The sequence below is a fragment of the Ornithodoros turicata genome, chromosome 1 (genome assembly GCF_037126465.1).
Source record: "Ornithodoros turicata isolate Travis chromosome 1, ASM3712646v1, whole genome shotgun sequence".
NCBI lineage: Eukaryota > Metazoa > Arthropoda > Arachnida > Ixodida > Argasidae > Ornithodoros > Ornithodoros turicata.
The window spans coordinates 135,671,688-135,699,641 of NC_088201.1; the positions used below are offsets into that span (position 1 = coordinate 135,671,688).

The following is a 27,954-nucleotide window of genomic DNA, read 5'->3' on the forward strand; positions in this document are numbered from 1 at the left end:
TCATATTTTCAGGCATGGAGAGAAGAAATGCAGAATGAGGCCAAGAGTCATTTCACTAAAGGCACAAGGGCAAAAAGTCTGAAAGGTAGAGGTTTAAAGTGTTATTATATTTGTGACTGATCAGGTGTTTTACAGAGAGGACACATCAAAGGAAATGTTCCATAAAATCACAAGGTTCCGTCATGCGTGGGGACACCTGCCTTCCTGATGTGTCTGCAACATTCAAAACTGGCAAGGTATCATTTGTCTTCCAAGCTTGCTATTATGCACGTGACTTTGGGCTGTGCCACACCCCACTGGCAAAGACAGAGGAAGATGCAGTAGAGACAGCCCGTGCAGGCCCCTGTAATACACCACTGGAATGTCTTTTTTTTTTCTTATACCTTCAAGAAAGTGTTTGTTTATATTCGGGAAACTATGTGACTGTGTAGCACTCGGCTTTCTATGTAGATTAGTATTTGAGGTGCGATGGATGGCACATTGCACAGGATTCAGTTCACCTCACTACAAGGCAGTACTTGTACACCACCATGAGGTGGTGTGTATATATTACAGTGAGATGAAAGACGACGACAATCAAAGCAGTGTTGCCCTGTTGGTCAGAGCTCAAACAAGCAGTTCAGTGTTTTCCCTCACACACAAAGGCAAGAAGGATGATGCTACTCTATTTCAATAGGGAAATACTGACTTGTTTCAAGAAGGAGGACTTGTTCAGGATTTCTTGCTAGTTCTCATGACAGGCAAAAACAACTGTTAAGGCATTTGGACACCAAGAAAAGTGTGCATAGATTCTATACATGGCACCACAAGTGGGTCATTTTATGAGATAGTTGTGTACTGGCACTAAGTACGTTCTGGTAAAAAGCATCGGTTGCAGTTTAAGAAAACAATACTGTCCGTCAGGGGCGCAATCACAGGGGCAGTTGTCTCGTTACATTGCAGGAGAGTACTCAGTACTGGAGAGACATAAACACACATAATAAAGCATAAACTGAATATAATGGCAGAGTGAGCCTGTTGGTGCATAGCTAATATGAAGAAATTGTAGCTGTAAGGACAAGGCACATACAGAACACACATACACAGGACTGGTCCCTTGTGCTTACAGCTCCAATTTCTTCGTACAGCTGTATACTAACAGGCCCACTCAGCCATTCTAATCACACAGTTTATTAACGGGACCCATTAACGGGACAGTTAACGGGACCCATTCTTTCATTCACTGCTTCACCTCCAGCAATGGGCTGGAGTATCGCCCCCGGTGATGAGACTCCCCACCCATTATCCTGAAATAAAGTTGTTGTTTTTCTCTTCAGTACAGAGTACTCTCCTGCAATATAACGAGACAACTTCCCGCGTGACTGCACCCCTGACTGATGGTATTGTTTTCTTAATCTGCAACAGATGCTTTCTACCATGAAAGTTATAACATCAATTGGCATTGCACACATAAAGCCTTAATGAGCTCAAATCCATTGTGTGTATTCTTGTGAATGATTTATCTTGGGAAATGTACACCCTTACAACAAGCATTAGGAAACTTATTATGGCTATACATAATGCATAATTATTTAATTAGATTGAAGAAAAAACATATTGCCATCACACCAGCTCAATTGTCTTCTTTTGTTATTTTTAAATTTATCATGCACATCAGTACACCTTGTCTATTGAAGTTGGCTTCTATCTTGTCTCGCGCTAGTGTTGGCTATAAGTGTGGGGGGTTCTATGTGGCTACATCCCTGTTGACTATGCTATGCTAAACCTGCTGTGACACCACTGAACAAAAATGCCAAACAACTCTGCTTTGTCTCAACAAAGATGCAGGGAGTTAAGACGGGTGCAGCCATGTCAGAGGCAACCACTGCAAAAATGCAAATAAGAGCAACATTTCTGAACCTGATGTTCGAACAGCTACTGGGAATTCAGAAGGTCATACTGTGCGTGAAAATAACTGGCGCAATCACAAATGTTTGGATGTTCGTGTGCCTTGCCTCAGCAACTGATTTCCACGGTATGCTTGATTACACTTATTTAGCATTTGTGACATGAAAGGCAAAAGTCCTGAAGATACTGCAAATCTATATTATAGATCTGCTCAGTATACGCCCGTTAGGTCACACAACTTGGTTGATTCATTTTATAAAGCTTTGTTTCACACCTCAAGGAAACATAGCTCTTAAGTAACATCAGTGAGCCAAAAATGCAGTTCAGGTCCAGTCTTGTATATTTTTACTGGTCTTTTTGATCGTTAACAATCCATCGTTTGAAAATAGAACATAAATTTCAGTTAGACACCATATCAATGAGCCTATTAGCTTGCGCTTCACCGGAGCGGCCCTCTGTTGGCCAGCAGGAGGATATTGAACAAGGAAACTGGTGACTGGCTGTTCCATGCACCTCTCAGTGTGTGTGCCTGCTTCTGTTTGCTGCTAGAGTGTCGTTCCAATGAAGAAATGCGACACGCTGGTGTTTCGTAGACTTTTCTCCCAGGCTGTACAAACATTGATTCAGCTTTGCAACCAGATTCTAAGAGCATGCCAAGCAGCAGGAGGTACACCCAGAGTATTTCTGTTGAATTCATGTTTAAAGACCTTCACATCTACGTCATTTACTCACGAATGCAGCATTGTCATGTGACAACACATGACAGTCCATTAATGCTTTGAACACGCATTGAGGTTTATCCCTCTGGTTGGGCATGAAACAATGAATCTTTGAGTAAGCATGCCATTTTCCAAATTGCAAAAAAAATCAAAAACAGTTTATTAACATGGCTCATGTGTTGTGCCACCTCCAACTGATAGGAGAGTATTACCAGGCTTGTATCCATGAATCGATCTTCACAATAACCCCGTTTCCACGATATCTAAAAAAAAAACCTTAACCTCGCTAGCAATGTTCTTAGGCTGGGGCCACATGAACTCACTCGGGTATGATCCGTATGGTTTCTGGGCATTCTGCTCCATGAAAATATCGGGTGGCTGTGATATACTGTGCACGTGAGTTTTGGGACAGCCTCATCGGCATGGCGCAGAAAGGAGAATAAAGTGTGGAATGAGGAACGGGTGGTTGATGCATACTTCCAACGATACCACAGTGGCAACATCACATTCACTTTGTTAAAAGGAGAATCACGTCTGGTGTCTTCACATTTGCTAAACTCAGATGCCGTTAATGTTCTGTGTGCTGTCATTTATCCAGAATCACAAGCACGGACGGGTGTTGAAAAAAATGGGGGGGGGGGGTCATTATCGTAGTTACGTCATTATAGCGTAACATATAACTACCGACATGTGTCTAACACTGAAATCGCAAGGGCACCCCCTGTAGGGGGTACACTGGTGGAAAAGTTAAGGGGGTGTCACTGATCATTTGGATGGTGTAGGGGGTCTGGATAAATCACTGTGTGCGTTACGCCCTTATCCACTCACAAATCACTTATGGCCTCACATATATCTTCAACCCCTTCTCCTGACACGGAAGCGGGCACTGCAGGTTATTCTTCTTTTAGATCCTGAGGAGTCCGTCTCATATGCTTTTCCCCTTTACCGCATCTTGAATGTACACCAGCTTGTGAAGTATAAAGTAGCTTAGGTTATGTACCAGCTATTTTACACACCTTCTAGTAAACTTCAGTTAGCCATGCACAATTACACCACACCCTTCTCTCAGGCATAAGCACGATTAATTCTGGTTTCCTACTTACCACACTAATTTCGGTCCATTCTTCCTTTTGTCCTTGGGTAGTTAAATTTGGAACGACATCCCTCTATGCCAGCGTTTCTCAAACTTTGCCAGTATGTGACCCCTTTGAGTACCAACAAACCACCATGACCCCCTACCTTCACCCCACCTTCTGAAAATTTACTTTTTTTTCAATGACGCAGATACATTTATATTGTAATTTATTTAAAACACAACAATCACAGAGGGAGCTACGAAAAATACTTATTGATGTTTTCGAACAAGGATTGATTTAATTTTAAGGATGTATTTGCTTTCTTAGTAGAAGCAAATCAATACGTAGGTCTGTGTGACTCAAGCCATATCAAGCTATGCAAGCAATGCTTATCGGTTGTCTAATCGGACCCTCCTGGCCCCCAGAAGAAGGCTCATTTGGGGGGGGGGGGGGGCTCATGACCTGCAGTTTGAGAAACACAGCTCTACGTGTTTGTTTGTTCCAACACAATAATCTTGCATCCTTCAAAAACGCGAACAAACAGGACGTATACGTAGGGTGACATGCAATTACGTTCTGATTATTTGCATGTCTCTGCTGTGCAATATCTTGGCTATTTGTTTCTTATACTTGCCATGTGCTCTTGGTATTTCTGTTTCCCTCAAACTGTATAGACATTTCCATTGACTGTGTCTTGGACTGTTCAACAGGGCTTGCCCTCTGTCCTCCTATCAGTAATCAGTGTACGCTGTCATGGAATAACAGTAAAAGTCTCTAAGCTATAAAATAAACAAACAATAATATGAAACACACCTGTCTGACTGATTCTTTCAACAATCTCCTCACAAATGCTTGATGAGTGATAGTTCATGTAACCACTCCTGTGTTTGCGTGCCACAGGATATGCACCTTGAAGATGATGATGTGCACAGAAACAAGCTGTAACAGGCCGAGGAAGTTTAGATGATGTGGTGAAACTATGAGTTTGTTATTGCCTTGAATCGGCAATCATTGCACAGAGGTAAAACTTATTTATGCTGACTACTGCCTTCAAAGTTGAACCAGCACCAGTTGAAGCACCAGTGCCGTGAACTTTTGTCTCAGGCTGTACACGTGGTGGAGTTGTAGTCATGCAAATTCTGAACTGCATGCCACTTCTTGAAGAATCTTTGGAAATTTTAAAATGTTATGCCTTAATTGTCGGCTCTGATCATGACCGAGATGGTGGGGGGCCCCGGAGCACACGTCCTGTTATGTCCTACAACATTGTCAGTCTGGAACGTTGCAGACGAATCATCATTGCAGGTTGTCCCACGCGTGACGGAACCTTGTGATTTTATGGATCTTCCTCCTTTGATGTTCTTCACTGTAAGAGCACCCGATCAGTTACAGATATAATAACACTTTAAACACACACCTTTCAATATTTGTGCTCCTGTGCCTTTTGTAAAATGGCTGTTGGCTGCCTTCTGCATCTCTTCTCTCCATGCATGAAGATCTGAAATCTGTAATAATAAAATCTCAGTATTAAGACAATTCTCATGTGTTTTATTTTGTTGTTCCCAGTTAAGAATACAGCATGGGAATTCTGAGTAAAAACAAGTACAAAATAATAGGAATAATTAAGCACAACCAAAGATTCCCGATAACTGCCGGAACTACGATATTTGTTACATATTTACCGACTTATGTGTTTACGTAGAACACGTGATACAATTAGATAGTCAAAAAGCGCCACCCGAATTAGTCGAAGACGATGGGAACTGACGTTCTGAGTCTGGAACACTGTGACTTCCTTCTTTCAGAATTAGTCGAACTCGACAGCATGGGTGTATTTTACGCACCCGACTGCCGTTTTGTGCAACAGCATCATTTGCTGCAACACCTCCAAAATAATTGCATTGAGCGCGAATGGCATGTGTGTATTATAGTGTAACAGAGCATGAGACGTACCTATCAGCGTCAGAATTGCACTCGTGCTTCCTAATTCACTCGGAAGTTGTGTACATCTGGTGCTGCCGTTGCCTGGGCTGAGAGAGTGCAGCTTAGAAAAAGTGGGCTTGCACTTGTTGCATATCTGTACTAACAAAGCGGCCCAGGGAACAATTTTGTACATACGCCCTTATCTTTCCAACCGACCGTGCAACTCGCAGGCGTTACTGAAACGTTCAGTCACCTGGTGGACATCGACGGGCGTCTAGTGAGGAACTTGAACGGAATATTCAGCAAATTTGCTTCAGCACCACAAATCGCATCCTCGAGCAAACCGCTGTCTGCTAGCGCACACGAAGCGAACAGATGGCAAGGCGGCGGCAGCAAAGAACGACACGTGACGTCACTGCTGGCGCATGCGCAGCGCAAGTGATTTTCCTCTCCCGAATGCCAAGTGTCATGATCATGGTTATGATGGTTATGAGTTACGATGATTATTTATCAGCGGTTAATGCTGTTGGTTTATAACCTAAATTGATGTCAGCTAGCTGCTATTGTATTTGTAGCGGTTCCAGCGTCATCTCCATGCAGCACCATCGCTATCCTCTCGTGTCGCTCCGTTGCCGGCGCGATCTCCGCTGAAATAAAATCACTTCTTGAGTTTCACGCAACATGAAGGTTGTCCGCCTGTTTCCTTCATTTGGTGACCCGAACGTGATACTCATAAATACACTCTGGCATACACTCAAGAAAACACTCTGGCATGGCAATATCCATTATCTTATCGCCATGCAGCGCCATCGCTATCCCCTCGTGCCGAGCCGTTGCCGGCGCGATCTCTGCTAGAATAGAATCACTTCTTGAGTATCACGCAACATGAAGGTTGGCCCGCCTGTTTCCTTCATTTGGTGACCCGAACGTGAGCTCGATGGAATCTCAATCAACATCTCCGACCATCCCTCCCGGGCAGGACGTTCCATCACACGGTGATAGGGCTCATCAACCTGCACTGCACGCACTCACCGTCAAGATTCCCCCGTTTTGGCCGGCTGATCAAGTACTCTGGTTCGCCAATATTGAGGCGCAGTTCGCACTCCGCGGTATTACTGCTCAGTTGACGAAATTCTATCACGTCGTTTGGGGCGCTCGGCCCAAACGAGGCAGCTGAAGCCCGGGACATCATCACCGTTCACCCCGCGGAGCGCCCATATGACGCCGTCAAAACTGCCTTGACTCGTTGTACTACAGCTTCTGAACAAGAGCGCCTCCGCCAGCTGCTCCCTGCTTAAGTCCTCGGCGACATGAGACCCTCCCAACTCCTCCGTCCCATGCAGCAACTCTTGGGCGATAGCGTTTCAGCTGTGGACGAGCCAATCTTACAGCGACTCCCGAGCACCGTGCGCATGATCCTCACGACATCCTCCACTGTCCCTGGAAGCCTTGGCGGAAATGGCGGATAAGATCATGGATATTGGTCCACCAGCCATTTCTGTAGTCTCTTCATCCACCGCCCCCGTTACCCCCACCTTGGCTGACTTCCAAGCTCTCCGTGATGAGGTAGCGCGCCTCACTACCATGTTCTCCACCTCGCTTCGCCTTAGCCATCGTCTCCGAAGCCCCAGGCCCCACAGCCCTCGCCGCGTCGGTCGTCGCCACAGCCCCTTGCGCCCGCAGTCTACCGACCCCACAGAGTGTTCGTATCACCAAAACTTCGGCGACAACGCCCGCAACTGTCGGTCTCCTTGTTCCCACTAGGGAAACGGGACCGTCAGCAACTGACGGCGACCAGCCTCGCTGACGCAGTTACCAGTCGTACATGTCTTTTCTTCATCACTGACCGCTGCGCCGGCACGCGGTTTCTAGTGGACACTGGCGCTGAGGTGTGCGCCATTCCAGCGTCCGCTGACGAGATACGACGCTGCGCACCTAACAACACCCAGCAAGACGTCAACGCAACCCCTATCACCACGTTCGGCGAGAAAATTGTGACCCTGAATCTCGGGCAACGACTTTTTTTTCGCTGGGTCTTCATCCTCGTCAAGGTCCCCCACACCATCCTGGGAGCTAACTTCCTAGCCTATTTCGGCCTACTTGTTCACATGAGCCGCCGCCTTTTAATAGACACCACCACTATCTGTCTGTTCAGGGTTCCGTCCTCCCAACTCATACCGTCGGCCCGACCCTCCGGTGGCCGCCACCTCAAACCGCGTATGAGGCCGTTCTTCAAGACTTTCCGGCGCTTACTCACCCCCCTAACTGGAAGTTGCCGGTCCAACACGACGTCGTGCACCAGGTCGTGACCACCGGGCAGCCTGTGCATGGTCGCCCTCGCCACTGGGCTCCGGAAAAGCTGAAAGTGGCCAGAGCCGAGTTCAAGCACATGCTCGACCTCGGCATCGTCCAACCGTGCTCCAGTAACTGGTCTTCAGCTCTCCACATGTTCCCCAAGAAGACCGGGGATTGGCGGCCATGTGGAGACTACAGAGCCCTGAACCGTGCCACGGTGCCACATCGGTACCCCATTCCTCATGTGCAAGATTTCACCGCTGGTCTTCATGCGGCAGACTTTTCTCGAAGGTTGACCTGGTTCGTGCGTACCATCAGATCCCGGTCGCGCCCGAAGATGTCGGCAAAACTGCAATCATCAGGCCATTCGGGTTGTTTGAGTTTCTGCAGATGCCTTTTGGCCTGCGAAACGCGGCACAGACCTTCCAGCGTTTCATCGACTCAGTTATCAGATGCCTCCCGTTTGTGTTTGCATACATGGACATTCCACTCATCGCAAGTTCTATGCCACAGGAGCATGTCGAACATCTCCGTGCACTTTTCACCCGGCTCAGTAACTTTGGCATTGTAATCAATGCCGCTAAGTCCGAATTCGGAGTAGAGCGGCTCGAATTCCTTGGCCACCTTATCACGAACACCGGTATCACCCCACTACCAGCCAAGGTTCAAGCCATCCGAGACTTTCCCCAGCCGCATTCGGCACGCAAGCTTCGGGTATTTCTCGGCCTTGTCAACTTTTATCGTCGGTTCATACGCGGCTGCGCATCAACTCTTCAGCCTTTAGAAGCTTTACTGCCCCAGCCAACAGTGGCTCTGCCACCCCCGACAGGACGCAGTCGACCATCGACGCATTTGCCAAGATTAAGCTCGCCCTGGCGCATCCGGTACCCGGCGCGCCCAGTGTACTCATGGTAGATGCGTCAGCCTCGGCCGTCGGCGCTGTCCTGCAGCAGCAAGTTTCCAACCAATGGCAGCCCCTATCTTTCTTTTCGCGCAAGCTCAAGGACAGGGAGGTGCGCCATAGCATATTTTCACATGAACTCCTCGCTGTCTTCCTAGCCGTGAAGCACTTTCGCCATTTTCTCGAGGGCCGGCCCATCCCCATCTACACGGATCACAAGCCGCTAACCTAGGCCTTCGTGTCATCCGGCACCAACTACACCCCTCGGGAAATCCGCCAACTCCTTTTAGACTGTCTATTTCACTTGTTCAATGGTATTTTCAAAACTAGTAAGATGCTTGATGGTCTTAAAACAGCACTAATTAGACCCATTTACAAGAAAGGGCCTAAAGATAATATTTTCAGTTATAGATCTGTGTCTGTTTTGCCAACTCTATGCTATATCATGGAGAAATATGTCGGTAAAATATAGTTGTTGATGTCCTGGAAAAGATGGGAATACTTAGCGATTCTCAAAATGGATTTCGGCCGAAGAAAAGTGCAATTCATCTGTTAGAAGACTTTAATGATGATGTAAATAGATTTTTAGATCGTGGATGGGTTGCTATCTCTCTTTTTATAGATTTCTCAAGGGCATTTGAAACGATAAATCATGAAATTTTGCTGAGTAGGTTATATTCTGTTGGAATAAGAGGAAATATATAAATTGGTTTAGAAATTATTTAGAAAACAGATGTCAATCCGTGAAAATTCACAACTTTTTTTAGTCCTAAGTTGCTTTTGTCACATGGTGTCCCGCAAGGCTCTGTGCTTGGTCCGCTCTTATTTATTATATATCCTAATGAAATTTCCAAGGTACCGTTGCAGGGGACATTATATCAGTTTGCCGACGATACAGCGCTAGTGGTTGCAAACTATAGTTATGAAAAAGCAGTGAGTGTTATTAAAGGCGATCTACAAAAAGTAATGGAATGGTACAGAGAAAATTAAATTGTGGTGAATGTAGAAAAACTAAGGTGGTGGTCTTTACACATCCGGGAAAAATATTTAAGGAATTACCCATAAAAATGCATGGTGATTTTTGTAATTGTACTAATTACCCCCTGCTCGAGCATGTGGATAGTATAAAGTACCTTGGACTGTACCTAGACTATAATATGAAATTGCACACGCAAGTTGATAAGGTCTGTAAGAAACTCCGCTCCCTTTCGGCATAAATGTACTTCATTAAAAGAAATGCACCATTGAGTATCAGGAGATCCATCTATTTTGCGCTGAGTGTGTCTTCATTAAACTACGGAATAACATTATATAGGAATTGTGCGCAATACTTAAAAAATATAATAGAGTCTGTGCATAAGAAAATGTTACGAAACATTGTCCCCACTGTTAAATTCTAAACACCCTTTTGGGTGTAATCACGCGATACCATAACTAACACCCTTTAGAGTGTAAATGAACACCCGCAAGAAGAAAATACACCCTTTAGAAAGGGTGTTTTTAGTCCGGTGTAGTACACCCCTTTGGGTGTTTTGGAGGGTTCGATAATAACACCCTTTTAGGTGGAAATGTATACCTCTAGAAAACATGACACCCTCAAGAAGAGGGTGTATTTTCTCTAGATTGTCACCCAGCAAGGATACGAAAATGCTAAATTGACAGTTAGTGCAATGCTGTTCAGTGAGAGCATGCGTGTGACATATGTTGTTCCGCTCTGTTTCACACTTTTCCTTTCCTCCATTACCTCAGGGTTTTTATCATGGATCTACATAAGCACCAGCTTGTCTACTTTCTTGCCGTGCATACAATGTGTTTTACGGAGGTCCTCCGACTGAATAGTGCTACCCAACAGCCCTTTTGAGACACTCACTGAAATCTCAACGAGGAGCAGCTCATTTGCCAGACACTCATTAATTAAATAACAATTCGAAAGTAGCTAGTTACAGTAGATGCTCTCAACAGCGATACTATAGCTCTAGGACAGCTCTCAGGAAAACACATCCCAATGAGGACTTGTATCAACCATATATACGAATTTTTTGCGCCATGCAGTGCAGCTAAGCACAGCTCTGACAAGCTATTTGTTGTTCTTGTTTATGCACTTGCTTGCACAAGGGCATATAAACTAACCAACATGGAGGTCGCAGGTATCCACAACACCGAGTTAGGGGATGAAAGGGTATTGGCTTAGAATGTTCATGCAAGAAATGTATAACCCCAAGCAGCTTAATTATTCAATCTCACTGGCATCATCAGCTTTGCGTTTCTTGAAAACTATATGGATTGAATGGTGCAAGCATGCATACTCTGTTGCCCAGAAGTCAGTCCTTGTCTCTTCCTATTCTCGTGCTCCGCATGCTCACAGCACTGTTAGCTTTGTTACTTAGAATTTCTATTTAGCTAGTCACCATGTGGCAAAAGACTTACTCGTTGCTTAAGCTCTGGCCATGAGGTCAGAGGCGCATCTGTACATTCTTCGAACAGAAGATATCATGCATGATATGCTTGCAGAGCTGGCCACGTTTGACTTGTTTACACCCTTTTCACCAGGGAAGGGTAACGGTAATGGTAACGGAAACAGAAACAGAAACGGTATATTACCGAAATTGAAGTTGGTAACGATAACGGAAACGGAAACGCATACCACGGTCCTCCATTACCGGAAACAGAAACAGAAACTAAAATTGTCGTCCGGTATTGAATTCGGGTAATGGCTATTCCTGTTGTGCGATGGAATTTGAGTGACTTTCCATTTTTGTTTTTGTATTTTGATAACTCCATTCCCTGTAATGATCTACATAGTTCACGAGAGCATGGAAAGAAGGCACAATAACGGATCTCGAGGGTGCATTCCTTGTTTACCTCGTCCCAGTCCTCGTAGCTCCATGACATCAACACATGACTATAGCATATCACAAGGATGAGAACCTACGATTTTAAGTTACTTATTTCGTACTTTTTTTCATTTCACCGTGACCATGGCAGTATTATTTACTACATAGAGCGTCTGCTTATGAATGCGACATTGGATGAAGGTTACGCCCATCTTGAGTTGCTGGACTACGAGTGACGGAAGACATGTTCCTACATTATTTGATGATGATCTGATGATATGATGTTTTTATTTACTCATGCAAAAAAATACATGAATACTGAGGGCCTGGCAAAAAGCAGCAATATTTATTTTCAGGCTTGCAAGATGTGCGCATCCCAACGACGCAAAATTACTTGTGTAGTGTGTAGCATGACACCGAAGCAGCACTTGTGCAAAACAGGGTGCTAATAGAGCCGGACGGGCTGTCCTCCCGCAGCTCTGTAACAGCCGTTCCATTACCGAAAACAGTAACGGAAACATAACGAAAACGAAATCGAAAGGCCGGTAGCAGAAACAGATATCGGAAACGAAAGTATCGCAGCAACGAAATGGAAACAGTAACAAAAATACGTCCGCTATCCATCCACACCCATGACTGCAAAAGTGCTACCGAAAATATCTCCAATAGCTATCACACCCATTTCACACACTCCAGACACAGCAGTTCTTCCAGTGAGGCTTCAAAAAGGGAGTAAGGGTAGAGATATACTCTAACTACTCGCCTATCGCACCTAAAAGGGTGTTTTGAATTTAACAGTGTACAACGGTTATAATGATGGAGCTCGGAATATATATGTAGAGTCGGGAATATTAAAGTTTAGCGATTTATTTAAATATAATATTCTATGCAAATATTACTTTTCAACTCAATTTAAGATATTGGAAGAAAGAGGCATAGCGTTAAGATCTGGTACACATTATAAAATTCCCTTTTGTAAAATAGAATACGGCAAATGTACTATTGTTCCCCATGAATTTAACAAACTATCTGATGAACTCAAAAAGCTGAACTCAATGTCTAGCGTCAAAAAAGAAATGAAGAAGTGGCTGTTGAACACGTAAAGCGCTCCTAACGTTATTATGTATGTACAGTAAGTTTAGGTTTTCAGTTGTGCATTAAGTTAGTAGTTAGTTTGTATGATAGTAGTAGTAAATAGTAATGTATGTAGTTGTATAGTTGTAGTGGTGTGGTTGTAGTAGTGGTGCTCGATTTGTGTCATCATTCATTTTGTATGTTAGCTTGTTGTTATGTTGTCAGTTATAGTTGTTGTTAGTTATGTCAGAAGAATCTGGCAAAGAGTACTAAATATGGTGCTGTTGTCTGCAACCCGCAAACAAGCCAATTGGCTTAAGCAGGCGTTCTAACTTGTGAAAAAAAATGTGATGAAAAATAAATTATTATTATTATCCTAACTGGAGATACCTCTTCGCACAGCACGGCTATTGCATTTAAAATATTTCAGCATCTGTATCTATGATGACTTATAGCTCTCAGGATGATGCATGATTCATGAGTTCAATATGTTGTGTTGAAACACAACACTAGTCCTTTTTAATGAGTCTTGTGGAACGATAGATGAGCACTCCTTTCATGACATTGCGTACCGTTGCTACAATGAACAATTTATTGAGGAAGACTGATGAACAAATGAAAAGCAGAGTCCGTCTTTCACATATGCATGTTCCTTGTAACTTCTGTATTTGTTAGGTGGCCCATGTTGATGTCCAACCTCATGTAATGTCCGTAAGCGCCTTTGAGGTATATTCATGAACAAATAAATATCAAAACCAGAAAAAGATGTAACGACTATTGTAATACCCATCCTCTCTTTGGGTGAATGATATGAAAGCATTCTCAGATGGTATGTTGTCACACTTTGCCTCACTGTGCCTAAAGCCTAATACCACCTCTTACATCATCTCCACATCTTCAATCTCCAAAGCGGTACATGGCTAAAGTAATCAGGTACTACATAAAAAAAGGAGGAAGGAGGAAATTAAAAGCTGACACATCTAAAATTCGAAGAAACCCTGATGCTTTCTCGGGGCTACTCATGTCTCAGTCCTGGATCATATCCCCATAGAAAACAGCTTTTCTGAGCCTCAGTGATTGATTCTCTTGATTGCCCTGACTGTGAGGCAATACTCATCGGCTTGGTGGCAAGTGGGCTTGCGTCTGATAGTGCGGTTTGGAATAAAGGGAGGAAGGAACATCTCTCTGCGGTCTTGAGAAGGATATCAACATAACCTGTCAAGGCATAGCATTTCATATTGCTTCCAGTACGTACAACACTGTTCATAGAAGTTGCAACCATTCATGTCGGGAAAGCATGCTGAAGTTACCTCAGGCAGTGCATCCAGAACTAGGAGTCAGGTTCATAGAGAGCACCTTATGAGAGGAACAGCGACAGTGCCCAGTGAAGACACTCCACGAATTTTGTGCAGGTTTAGGGGGTCACGCCTTTTAACTGTTTTGATGGAAAGCAGGGTGCACTGACATCTGGTGTACGAGTTCTTGTTATCTACAATCAGGTAGCCGTGTTCTAGTAATCTGGAAAAGCCTTAGCTCTCTTGCAGGAAATTTCTAATGAATCTGAGTGTCTTCTGTGGAAACAGGTTGCAACTGTCTTTCTATCCACCCTTGTTGGTTGCCCTAGCAAAAGCAAGTATGTAATGCTGCACACAATATCTAATGCTAGCACACTAATTGCTTTGGGTGTTCTCAGGCTCCTGAAATGGAGCTACCTCGTGAATACGCTGTGCCATGTCGGCAAGAACATAAATCAGATTGCCGAATGCAAACAACTCAGGGAAAAGATAAATCAGATTGCCTTTACTTTCGAAATTGGCCCTTCAGTGCTTCATGTGACTGCAAGAATGATATCCCCTAAACAATAAGCAATAAGAATGATTTCTACAATGTAATGAGCTTTGTGAAACAACTTTATTTGAAAATATATTCCAAATGTCGGGTGACGACCTCATAATGTAACATCCTTTACTGCAAACACCGCTTAACACAACGATTAAATGCACAGCGTAAATGTTTTGCCGCCTATCCGGGTGGCATCATCAGTACAACAGAGGCCAAAGACGAGCACATCAGCCAACTTATCTACGAGGGCGTCATACACATCCGATAGCGGGCCACAGTGTGTATTACAGTCTGATGCATCACGTCTGATAAATCAGGACTCTAAGGACTTTCTAGGGCCACATCGCTAGACATGTGCAAAGGTTACCGCACCACCAAAATTAAATACATGTCCCTAAGGCCAACAAAGGTAGACTAATTCTATCCTGGTTTGAGTAACACTAGAAGCGTTGGCAGCGTCCCTTGTGTGCTCTTTTAGTCTTACCCCACGTCTTTTGTCTGTTTCGCCAATGTAGGTGGCATCACAGTCTGTGCACTTAATTTTATATGCGCAGTCTTAACGCCTGATGGGCAGAGTGCCTTTAAGTGCTTTTTAAAAGCGATATCAGGTGATCGTGCAACCTTCAGGACGCTTACCAAACATGTGCGGCCTCTCTAATACGTGGCTACAATTCTGCTATCCTCGTGCTTCCGAAAAGCCACTAAAAACAAAGTTAGTGAACTAATGTTGCAAATATTCGTCTGACACACGTGTACTGTTGGTCATGGAATTTGCACCACGCCGCGTTCGTGTGTATACGAAAACAGAATCAATATGCCTAACGGAATCCAAAGTGTGCTATATTCGATATGCTATTTTACCCACACAGTGGCTATATCTCGCTTTTATTAATGCTGCTTTTCGAGTGACCAAGAGCACAATAACAACTACGTTCTTGCACACAGTATATACGTCGTGGGGGAAATGATACGACCCATAGTACGGGCGTGCTTGACGAAAACAAAAATTCGCTAGAGTCGCACCGTTGATTGCAGGAAATTAAATCGAGAGCCCACGAAACAATGTGATGTAAATAAGCTAAGTGGTTAGAAGGTTTCTTATATCCTTTAATTAGTTACAAGACTTTCGTGCAGTTGTTTCGTTAGACGGTCCCTAATTAGTCGTTTAATGAGCTACTTTTCGAAAAACCGATAGATTCGATAGTTTATTTGTCGGTCGGCGTCAGAAACATCAATATTTTTCACTGCAATTGCAAATGCCTTCATATTGAAGATAGATGCGATTTCGAATAGCGCGTGGTGTGCGCGCACCATTTGGGTTTTTTGACGGCGCCTTTCTTCGTCACGTTTTCTTTTTTATTAATGCCAGGCTACAATTCTGCTAGCTCGAATATTTCATATGTCAGCTGTAATTGAGACTTCCTAATTATTATTCACCGGACACGCGCCTACTCTCGGTCATATTATTTCCGTGTATATTGTATATAATATAGTAGTAGTTCGTGCAGTTAGCAAATTACAAAGTTCAGTGGATTAAAAAGAAACTCTGTACAATTATATACATACATATATAACGTCCTTGTGCTGTCGGGTCTACAGGGTGTCCCGCCTAACGTGTCACGAAATTATATTTGTAGAGGGCGATCAAAGGAAAGCGGTCGCTACTTTTCTGCTACTTGAGTTAGGAACACGTGTACGTCAAAAGTAGCACCTGTTTCTAACTCAAGTAGGTGCAAACTTTCACTTGTTTTTTCTTTTATCACTCTAATTAAATATTAAATATTAAGGGACACGTTAGGTGGGACACCCTGTATGTGGATGTACTATGTATATTGCATGTACTTCCATTCAGATTTTGTCTTATGTCATGGTAATGTAGCTCTTTTCAATATCACTTTTAATGCGTGAAGATTTTGGAAAATGACGTGTTCCTTGCATCGTTATGTAATGCGCTCGGCGAGCATTTAATGAAGAATATAACTAGAGCAATAATATGTGATTAGAAAAATCCTTAACGTGGTTCACATTTAAGAATGAACTGTGATAACACGAGGTATTTCCTTTTTCATAGATCACTTGCTTTGACCTAATTTCGGGAGACATCACTATTTCCTAAACTGCCTATCAACCCAAAGACTCAAACAGCAGTTGCTGCAACGCATCCGCGATATCGATATGAGATTTTGGAACTTCAACAAGGGAACTGTTAGAATGGTTCCCAGATCACGATGCTCACCACGTACGAACAACAACGTACTCATATTAGTTCCATCCATCTACGCAACGGTAGCTCTACAGCGCTCGTCTTCAAGTACTGATCCCAACACTGTACGCGCGGCTTTTAGCAAAAACAAAAACTAACTAGTTCAGTAGGGAAATAGGTCAGCCGCCTTACATACAGGACATTTTCTAAAGATACAAAATAAACAACCAGCATCCAAACACCTCCACCGCTCAGCATATTATGATCGTGTATTACATGTATTTGGCAATGTGGAGCTTTGGGATCAGCTGTCCTGTCCGCTACGGGCAAACCACACAAAACATCCAAACATTACATCTAATGTTACATTACATCCAAACAAAACAACCAAACATCCACCTATAACATGCTGGCCAAAACAAGAAAACTGAACAAGATATTGGAGACATCGACTGTTCTCTATCGCGAACGGTCTCTCTTAAGAAAAAAAAAGAGTTAACCCTGTCGATTGTTGGATTTTTTAAAAATTTCGTCCAACTAATAATCATGCCGACATATTTGTACTCACCAATAATTGCCTTTTAGCAAGAATATCAAAGTGTAGAGGACGTAACATCCGCGAATAGTTCCTCTAGGCCTTTAGGTTTTTAGGAATAGCTAGATATGTTGGTAATGACAATACTTATATGTAGGCACTGTCCTGCAAAACAAGTCTGTTACTTCCCTGCACTCTTAAAAATGAACTTCACCACATAGCACGCTCCTAGCCGACCATCACCCCGAATGACAACGTTCTGGCTCTAGATTCGTTGAAAACGGAAGGAGAAGCCTATTTTGTGCCATTATGCACGGCACAAAATAGGCTCCTTCTACCGTTTTCAACAAATCAGGGGCGAGAACGTTGTCATTCGGGATGGTGGTTGGCTAGGAGCGTGCTACGTGGTGAAGTTCATTTTTAAGAGTGTGGGAATTCGCGAGTTCACCAAATTTTGCCCCAGCGACTGTCGAAGCTGAGTCTGTCCATGCTTTCATCATCATGTAATCATGGAAGTCTCGCTTCTTCTTCGGAATCAACATGCCTTTCTTGGATTCTAATACTGCGCATATTATTATTCTACACGCATATATACAGGTTCCCAGAACAGTTACCTTTGTCCTAATTCTCCTCAGAACAAGTTGCTTTCTGCTTTGCCTAGGACGGCCGAATCGCCCATATTATCCCGAGTTAGCGTCGCGGCCACCTTAGGCTGGTGTTCAATGCCGTGACTCGCGGTCGAATAGCCACATCAAAAGGCTGTCCGTGTTTCAAATGCACATGTAAGCGTATAATTCTTCCATGTTGCTTGTTTCTACACGGGTATTTTTTAATGCTACGTTGCAGTAGCAACGATGTAGCTTACGGTTAGACACCAGTATCGAATCCGATATTGGCATCCGGTATTCCAATAGCAGAGATGCAGTACTAAAAGTTGCTAAAGCTGTTCGCTCCGGCGCAGGTATATCTCCGTTCCCAGTGCAGGCGTGTTTGCCTCAATCTTTCTTTACGACGAAAGCAGCACAGCGTACCCCATGTAACAAAGATGGTTAGAAATCCAGCGAACCGGTAGAGAACAAAGTTATAGGTATACGCTTCAAAATTGGAATATGTTTAAAGATGGAAGTCACTGATGACTGAATATGTATAGTTGAATTGTGGCAGTTAATTGCCTCATCTATCACAACGTTACTTAGAATTTCTTTATTTTATGCCCCACGAGTATTTCACATGTCCCACAGAGCACTGCAATTACTAGCGCGAAAATGAAGTCATATGCCGAGTACTCCTCACAATACGTGGCGCCATATAGGCTAAGCACGGCAAGATGGACTTCACATAACGCCTGTTTGAATAAGGCGATGCCTGTGCTACGTTTTTACAGGGGATATTTGGAGTCTACGAGACTTCTGGGTATTCCCATTGTGCTAATTTGGTGACACAGTCATCAAACATTTTCTTTATTTTTTCAATTACAGTGGTCGTTGTTATGGAAATATGCTTTTGTCGCATTTGATGGATGTCCGTCCCTCTGCCAAACACCGGAAGAGCTGCTGCAGAAATTTCGTCCGTTGAGACCCATTAACGCTCTCCACCGCCTCAAGTTAGCAAAATGAGGTCGAAGATTGGTTCCGAGGAGTAGGGATGAATAACATTTCAAGTTTCTATCGCAATTTCCTCTACAACATTATATTTCTCATGAAAAATGTGCCCGACTATCAAACAGATTGATGTATGTTGTTGTAATATGGGTGTATGTAATTACCGGCTGTGATGTTGTTATGGAAATATACGATTCCATCGAGAGGTGAGCAGATGGTTGCGGCCGTAAACTTCTGTCGATGATTTCTATTGCTTCATTCACGACGAAACAGCTTCAGAAGATTCGATTTACGATTCACATAGAAATGATATTGACGTCTCCATGCAGGGAATAAAAGAGCCGAGGAAGGCTTCGACTCCACACGTGCCCATGGCGATGACACATAGGTACCAACAGTAGCACCGAAGAGACATGATTGTAAGTGGAATTTGTTGCCTTGCTTGTCATTTCGCAATGATGAACCCTGTATGACAGTGCGAAGCGGAACGCTTTGTACAAACACATCAGTTATCACTGATATTTTTTGCTGAAGTACTGCCCATCACGAATCCATGGGAATCTTCCCTAGGAAGACTAAAACGCTCGCGCTGGCTGTGCTCATCTCTTCTTCTGCCTTCATTTGGGTACCCACAACCTTTCCGTTCATTTACCTTTAATTCTTGATCAGTGCACTTGCTAAAAGGAACCTGGGCCGTGTGTTCGGGGTAAATCCCGCGTGCGAAACCACGCTGAGAACATCTCCCTCCAGTTCTCGAGTAGTTTCAAAAAGTGGCATATAGAGCATGCGACCACCGCAACGGATTCTAGAGTTTGAGATTCGGTGGCTCCTGGATTCTTAAACAACCTCCGCGCGTCAGATGACGCTTAAGGCCCAACCGTATGAGGCGTTTTTCGAGCGGCAGATCGCCGAGCTTTTCTCAGCGGCAGGTGACGCTCTCGAAAAACGTCCACAGCTAGCGACATGCAGCGTTTCTACAACGACGGGGGGACGATGTCCCATGCGAAGATTTCCATACTTCGTTCCCACAAGGGAAGAAACTCCGTACCCTCTCAAGGAAGATATAACTCGATAAACAGTTTTATTACAAGTGAAAAAGTCACCAACACACGCGCTCGCGCTTCGGTGATAAAATGTTATAACGAACAATATACTGCAGCAATGCGCACTCACGAAGCCATTTGTTGTGAATTCTGGTCCCGCTATTCACAAGGTACCCAAATACGCGGACCGAACGCTTCATATTCCAGTTGACATCTTCATCAATCTGTTGCACACTTTCTGATTTGCATGTTGGGCACTCACACAAGAATTCAGTTTGAACATTCGCTACTGTCTTCTGATCTTCTCCCTAACGTGATCCACTCGACAAGTCTCAGGAATAGGGAGCCTATGAAGGCTCCCTACTGAGCATTTTCGCGTGCCGCCACCTACGGGATCTCCCGAAAACTGGCACGACCGGATGGACCTAACCCGAGGTGAATCCCGGATTGGCCACTAGCGCGCGTCGCCCCTGTGTCTTCCGTCGTCAGTTGTGACGTTGCCCACATACGGGAGGCCGACAACGGCAAGCCCTTTCACCATCACCACCACCACCACCTTCCGTCGCCCACCGCGAAATATCTACTCGGCTCTGACTTCGGAGGAAGCTTCGCGTTTCTATTGTTCGCCGCCGCTCTGGCTGCCGTTCGCCAAACGCCGCGGGAGGCCTTCGTTGTTGCAGCAGTGTTAAAATGGATGGAGGTGGTGGCGATGGAGCTGGGGCTATTGGCAGGATCGGCTCGCCATTGTTGGCCACACAGAAGCAGGCAAACAAAAAACACCACTGTGGCCATTCTGTGTCATGATTTGTTGAAAATGAGGGGAGGCGCCTATTTTGGACATATTAGGCGCGTCCAAGCTAGGCGTGTCCTTTGGAGACAGCATTATATCATTCGAATCGGTGATTAGCTACAAGCGTCCAATGCGGTGAAGTCCTTGGGTGCGCTAAGTAGGGACTGCGGAGCGCATAGAGCGCGCTTCTTTATCGTCTTATTTTCTTTAGGACATCTTCTTTTGTCGAGTGTAGCGCTCCCCGCGCTCCTTTACCAACAACTCTAGCTTGAGTGCTTCTTGCGCCCTCCACCCTCCTCGCCGGTTCGACCCACCTGCATCGTGATTAATATTTTTAAGGCTGCAGACAGCGGGATCGGAAAACGGCTGTACCGGAAAAGAACTTTCAGTGAAACCCACACTCACCAACTTCACACAACTTCACCGCGTAGCACGCCCTGCGCCAACCATTGCCACGAATGATAGGGATATCGCTCCTGATTTGGAGAGAATCAGTGGGCATACGCCGTTTTGTGTCAATTGTCATATATCGAAATTGTAACCAAAATGCGTACGCCCCCTCTCTTTTATGGAATCAGGAGTGAAAACCCTATCATTCGTGGCATGCACTCTTAAAAATGAACTTCACCACATAGCACGCTCCTAGCCAACCACCATCCCGAATGACAACGTTCTCGTCCCTGATTTGATGAAAACAGGAGGAGGAGCCTATTTTGTGTCGTGCGTAATGGCACAAAATATGCTCCTCCTCCCGTTTTCAACAAATCTAGCGCGAGAACGTTGTCATTCGGGGTGATGGTTGGCTAGGAGCGTGCTATGTGGTGAAGTTCATTTTTAAGAGTGTGGTTGGCGCAGGGCGTGTTATGCGGTGAAGTACGGTTTTTAGAGTGCAGAGGCCTAGAGGCGCATTGCACATGCAACGTGTATACATCACATTTACACGCAACTCTCCCTTATCGTAAACACCAGTTTAACAGTGTCTCCACACCGAGAGGGACTGGGTGGAGAGAGAGCGCTCTGCACAGCCGGTGTTTAATGCACCCCGGTTTTAACAAAGCGCTGTGTAAACAAGAGGTGCATAGATCGGAAGCGCGCTAGGATGCGACAAACCCACTTGTCTAATCAAACGTCAGCGATGTGATGTCAACCACTTCAAAAGTGCGATTAGCCTTCTATGCGAAAGAGGGCCTGCCACGCGATTGGCCTATCATGTTTCCGTAGCCGTTATCGTCAAATTTGGACCTATACTAACATTCTCTAATGAAGTCAAAAGTGAACAAAGCATAACCTGTTGGTGGATTTCAACGATGATGCTGGTGGTTGTAACTGTTGCGTCTTGATCAGGTTTCGCATGGCTATATCGCGTGTGTTGACTGGTGTGTTGACTTGATATTTACGTGGTGAGCGCCGTGATCAACGCATACGTTCGTAAATGGCGGCTACGGTGACGATTATGGCACATCACAAGTGGTGAACACTCTCATTTTGTTGCCACACTGCAAAAACAGAACTTCACCGCATAACACGCTGTGCGCCAACCACTGCAGAGAGTGATAGGGTTATCGCTTCTGGGGGCTTAATCGTTTCATCGTCGTTACGGTCGTTATGAACTAACGAACGGCGGGAAATTCAAAAACATGGGCACGTGACACATTGCGCGTGACGTATCGCGTGAAGAGCGCCGTGCACGTGTTTTATCACGTGCCCTTCCCGCCTCTCGTTAGCTCCAAACGCGTGCAATTGATTAAGCCCCCTGATTCGAAGAGAGAGGTGGGAGTACGCCTTTTTGTGGCAATTTGGATATATGAAAAGTGCCACAAAAAGGCGTACGCCAACCTCTCTCTTCGAATCAAAAGGGATAACCCTATCACTCTCGGCAATGGTTGGTGCACAGTGTGCTATGTGGCGAAGTTCTGTTTTTAGAGCGCACTCAATTCACAATAATTAAAGCGAGCCCATCTTCCGAAAGCAGTGGTCATATTCTTCAAATTTAGGAACCTCGGTAGATTTCCGAAGTTCGGAGTCGATTTGCACTTGAAATAGAATATGAAATTTTCCTCACATGCCATATAACATAATGATATGCTGAAAAATACACTGCACTCTTTGACGCACAGCGAAACAGGTGCAAAACGCCTTAGCATATTGCAGCAGACGGAGGGCGGCCCCTGCGCTGTGGCTGTAAATGATTTACGTGGAGCATAATGGCAAATGCGACTATTGGTTACCACGGCCCTCGTGCAGAAACGTGTGTTTCAAATTCGAACGCGTTCACTTCTTGTTGAAGTAACCGTAATAGTTCGTTGGCATTGCTGAACATCTGGCGGAATGTAGTGAAGGAACAGTTGGTCGCACGCCCTTTCCTGGCATTATTGGCCGCCCTCCGTTTACGTTCCTGGTTTTCGTCCGCGCGTCTGCATCTCCCGCAGCAACATTGCCTGCACTTCTACGAAGTCTATACTTGCGCGAATGATCTGCAACGCGCTGCTGACGCTTAACTCCGCGGAGTTCGTTTTACCATACGACGTGGATGATATCAGGCTCCAACAGTTTCCCACACAGCCCATCTTTTGAGATAATTCACACAACACTAGGAACACGACCAATGAGAGTGCAACTTTGAACAGATTATGAACAGCCAGTCGGCCAATCAGAAGCCTTAATGTTTGGCTGACCTTTAGACCATGTACGTACCGAGTGGGGGGCAAGGGGTGTGGGGGTGGCGTGCCTCCCGTGGAACTCAAAGGTCGCTTGTGAAAATAGTGCGCCCTTTAGTCATAGGGCGTAATGATTATTCTCAGATGTCATGATAGGAACACACTCTAAAAACTGAACTTCACCGCATAGCACGCTCTGCGCCAACCATTGCCACGAATGATACGGTTATCGCTTCTGATTCGAGGAGAGAGGGAGGCGTACGCCTTTTTGTGTCAATTTGGATATATGATAATTGACACAAAAAGGCGTACGCCTCTCTCTCTCTCTCTCTCCTCGAATCAGAAGCGATAACCCAATCATTCGTGGCAATGGTTGGCGCAGAGCGTGCAATGTGGTGAAGTTCAGTTTTGAGAGTGCACTCTTAAAACAAAGCTTCACCACATAGCACGCTGAAAGCCAACCATCGTACAGAGTGGTACCTCTGTCATCCTTAATTTGTGGAAAGCGTGGGGCGTACGCCTTTTTGTGACAATTAACATTCCTGCATAGGTGTCTCAACACGCCTCCCGTGTTGAACAAATCATGGGAGAGAACGATGTCACTCGGGATGATGGTTGGCCAGGAGTGTGCTATATGATGAAGTTCATCATTAAGAGTGAACCTTTGAACACCCACACAGTGCACAACGTCCGCCTCCAGAAACAGATGTGGCAGAGGGGTTGCACTCCCCCCCCCCCCCCCGTGAACGCCCATGCTTTAGACCGGTTCTGGCTATCACCGGCTCCTGCTGGATTTCACGCCTGCCGCCGTTATACATGACATTCACGGGTAAACATAAACAAGCCTTTCGGTGTCCCAAAGACTTCCGGTCCTTCCGCCACTCAGGACGCTCGGAACCAGCCATCATGCAGCATGATAGATTTCACTTTCCTGATCTGTAAAAAACGGGAGGCGTACGCCTCTTTGTGGCAATTTGAACTGCCATAAAGAGGCGTATACGGCCCTCTCTCTCCTCAAATCAGAGTCCATACACTCTAAAAACTGAACTTCACCACATAGCACGCTTTGTGCCAACCATTGCAACGAATCATAGGGCTATCGCTTCTGATTCGAGTGGAGAAGTAGGCGTACGCCTTTTTGTCTCAATTATCATGTTTCCAAATTGACACAAAAAGGCGTACGCCCCCTTCCCTCTTCGAATCAGAAGCGATAACTCTATCATTCGTTGCAACGGTTGGCACAGAGCGTCCTATGCGGTGAAGTTCAGTTTTTAGAGTGTAGCGGTTGGCTCGGAACCACGACCATCTCTATAATACACTACCATAAGGCTCGCCCGTTCGCCTATGGGACCTCCGTCCGCGCCTCGAGGAGCGGAAGTGCCGTATTTACGCGCGGAGCGCCCGCCAGGGGCGCCACTTGCGGGACAAAGAGGAGCGCCTGTTGTAGCTCAGCTGTGTGCAATATGAGTGGTCCTTGTGGTTAATCCTTGTGGTTAATTCTTCGTGCGTACATGTTTGTGTATAGTCGCAGGTTCTCTGTTCATGTAGAGCTAAGAGTTATGAAACTAAATACTCAGAAATAGGCTGTGCTCTGAAGCGTAGGTGGCATGTAAAACTGTGAAACTTGCGCACTATGTGCCGTACATCGTACACATAAACTTGGCAGCAGCACCTTGTGTGTTGGGCCAGTTATCATACGTTTATGATTGTCAGACGCAAGCGTGTTCAGACTTTACGTTTCACGTGAGAGGCGTTCCGTGTTAACATACAGGGCAGTTACAGAGAATGGGTGAATGCGACCGTAAGAAGGAACTGTTCCTGGCAAAGAGATGACTGACACCTGTTACGACGTCCAACAGAATTTGTTGTATAAGCAAGCACATCAGTTTTAAATCAGCAGTTGCTTGTTTTGTTTTCCTACTTGTTGGTCTCTTTTTATTTTACTTTTGCACTTTTTTTTTCTTGTTTTGCGGTTTGCCATTACAATGCTCTGCTAACCTTTATCATGCTGTTCGGATAGAAGCCACTCCGAGAATTTTTCTTGATGGTGGCTTTTCTTTGACGCTACCTTTTGGTGCCTTTTTTGTGTTCGTTTTGCACTCCTGGGAGATGCAAGGCTGTGTAAACTTCGTGATCACTAAACGTAGGTACCGTAGCCATGGTGCCACATCTGAGAATTTTGTGCTTTGCGCCGATGCTAAAGCCTTCGGCCCTGAAATGCCGAGAACACGCAGAGTTCGAGTATGCCCGCCATAGTTCGAGCTAGCATGCAGGCGAAAAACGATTTTAGATGGAGTGTTTTTCGCTGTTGTTACAGACAATGGTCGCGGCCGATTACTTTGTTGTACGAAGTATCTTCATGAAATTTAATGCAAGCCTTTGCTCATCGGCACCAGTGAATATGCTGTTCTCCTTTGCGAATCTCATTGTACGGCCGAACACAAGAATCCTAAGTGATGCAGTCAAAAACTTCTAATATTAAAATTACCGTGATAATCTAACAAATAAATGCTATTTTTCCTTGCTGACTTGTTGCTATGTTCATCGTTATTTCTGTAATTCCAGACGACATCTTCATCACAGTATTTATGTACTAGTTACGGCATTTAAACACTGTATATTTTATATTTAAATACTCCTATCGAAAAGTATTTATGAAGAGTATTTAAACACCCCTTTCAACAAAGTATTTTGTATTTATATTTAAATACTCAAAAATGCATTTATGTCCACCCCTGGTCGGAGGCCACGGTTCATTATTCGTTTTTTTTTTTTCAGAGAGAGATGCGTAAAAGGTACTCAGCTATATTAGATAAAACTATTTATGGTACACACTGCCATCCAAAAAGTGCACCCTATATGAAATGAAACAATCGTAATTCGCAATGAAGTTACTTGTGTCAAGAAGCCGCGATATATTTCCAGCCACTTCTCCCGTAAGACAGCATTTGAGTGGAACTGGTGGAATGAAATACTTGTGTTCGACACTGCTTTCTTCGGCTTGCAAAGCGGGACGATGCAGTACACCATCACGTCTGCACCATGCACAAACCATGCACTGGAGACAAACACTGTCCACCGCGTGAGAAATAGCAAAAAACCAAACGCGAATGACGGCAGCAACGGTATCCGCATAGCATGCGTCGTCGGCCGAGGGTCCCGTATTCAGCGCCACAAACGCGCGGCGGCCGCATGCCAAAACTACATCAGTGGCGCTGGGGCTAGGTGCGAGTGTGAACGTCGTGTATTATAGAGATGGTCGTGCTCAGAACGTGTTTGCTGCGAAACCGGATGTCGTTTTGGCAACAAACCGGAAGGGGTGCAGATGGGCATGTATTCAAAATAAATGAAGATACTTTTGGCTAAAAGAAACATTTATTCATTACAAAGCACTGATTCTAACATCTTATACATGGGTGCACAGTGAATACAAAGTCCACTGCGTTGCTCTAACAAAGTTCGAGCTTGAAGCAAAACGGACACACCGTTCAATTCGTAATACCGAGCCAGTCTCATGAGTGCATACCATTGCATGATGAGCATGTTCTTTCGCTGCTTGCAGTGCATAATAGAGAACAACGAAGCGGAAAGCGGTTGTCCTATAGCGTAATCCTTGTTGTCAATCACGAAATCCAGCGGCGCAGAACTTGTTCTTCACACTCCAACTCATCAAGCATTCCGGTTCCGCAGTTGATACACTATTCGTGGGATATTAGTTGTGTCAAGAAACAGCACAACGCGCGTAGAATCACATCGACGCACGAATCAGCCCGCGAACATATTTCGGCAAACTGTTCTGTCGATCGGGTCGATTAGCACCACCAAAACACGGAACACGGGAGGACATCGTGCCGGCCGTCCTATTTTGAAACTACACTCTTAAAAATGAACTTCACCGCATAGCACGCTCCTAGCCAACCACAATCTCGAATGATATCGTTATCTGCCCTGATTTGTTGAAAACGGTAGGCGTACGCCTTTTTTGTGACAATTATGAACAGCATAAGTGTCACAAAAAAGCCGTACGCCTCCCGTTTTCAACAAATCAGGGCAGGTAACGATATCATTCGAGATCATGGTTGGCTAGGAGCGTGCTATGCGGTGAAGTTCATTTTTAAGAGTGTATATATGCTGAAACGGCCGAGACGCTGCACGCACATGCACGCGTACAAAATGCGATTTCAAAAGATTATCGACCAGTCGGAGTGCGTGCACAGTCTCGGCCAAGGGGCTTGCAACAAGGTGCACTCTCAGAAATGAACTTAACCGCATAGCACGCTCCTAGCCAACCATCATCCCGAATGACAACGTTCTCGCCCCTGATTTGTTGAAAACGGGAGGAGGAGCATATTTTGTGTCTATTATGCACGGCACAAAATGGGCTCCTCCTCCCGTTTTCAACAAATCTAGGGCGAGAACGTTGTCATTTGGGGTGATGGCTGGCTAGGAGCGTGCTATGTAGTGAAGTACCATTTTTAAGAGTGTACACCTGCCGTTTTTAACAAATCAGTGTAGATAACCATATCATTCGAGATGATGACTGGCTAGGAGCGTGCTATGCGGCGAAGTTCATT

At 44.9% G+C, this 27,954-nt stretch overlaps 1 protein-coding gene across 2 annotated transcripts in view; it reads left to right on the top strand.

Moving 5' to 3' along the window:
- Window positions 1–27,954, top strand: part of LOC135378632 (thyrotropin-releasing hormone-degrading ectoenzyme-like) — a 294,976-nt gene that overhangs the window by 149,264 nt on the left and 117,758 nt on the right. Inside the window, exon 2 of one of the 2 annotated variants that reach the window (XM_064611714.1) lies at window positions 19,220–19,309. The exons of the other annotated variant lie outside the window; for it this stretch is intronic. Coding sequence (XP_064467784.1) covers window positions 19,304–19,309 — 6 coding nt within the window. The 5' untranslated portion in view covers window positions 19,220–19,303. The remainder of the gene's footprint in view (window positions 1–19,219; window positions 19,310–27,954) is intronic. 2 annotated transcript variants of the gene reach the window in all.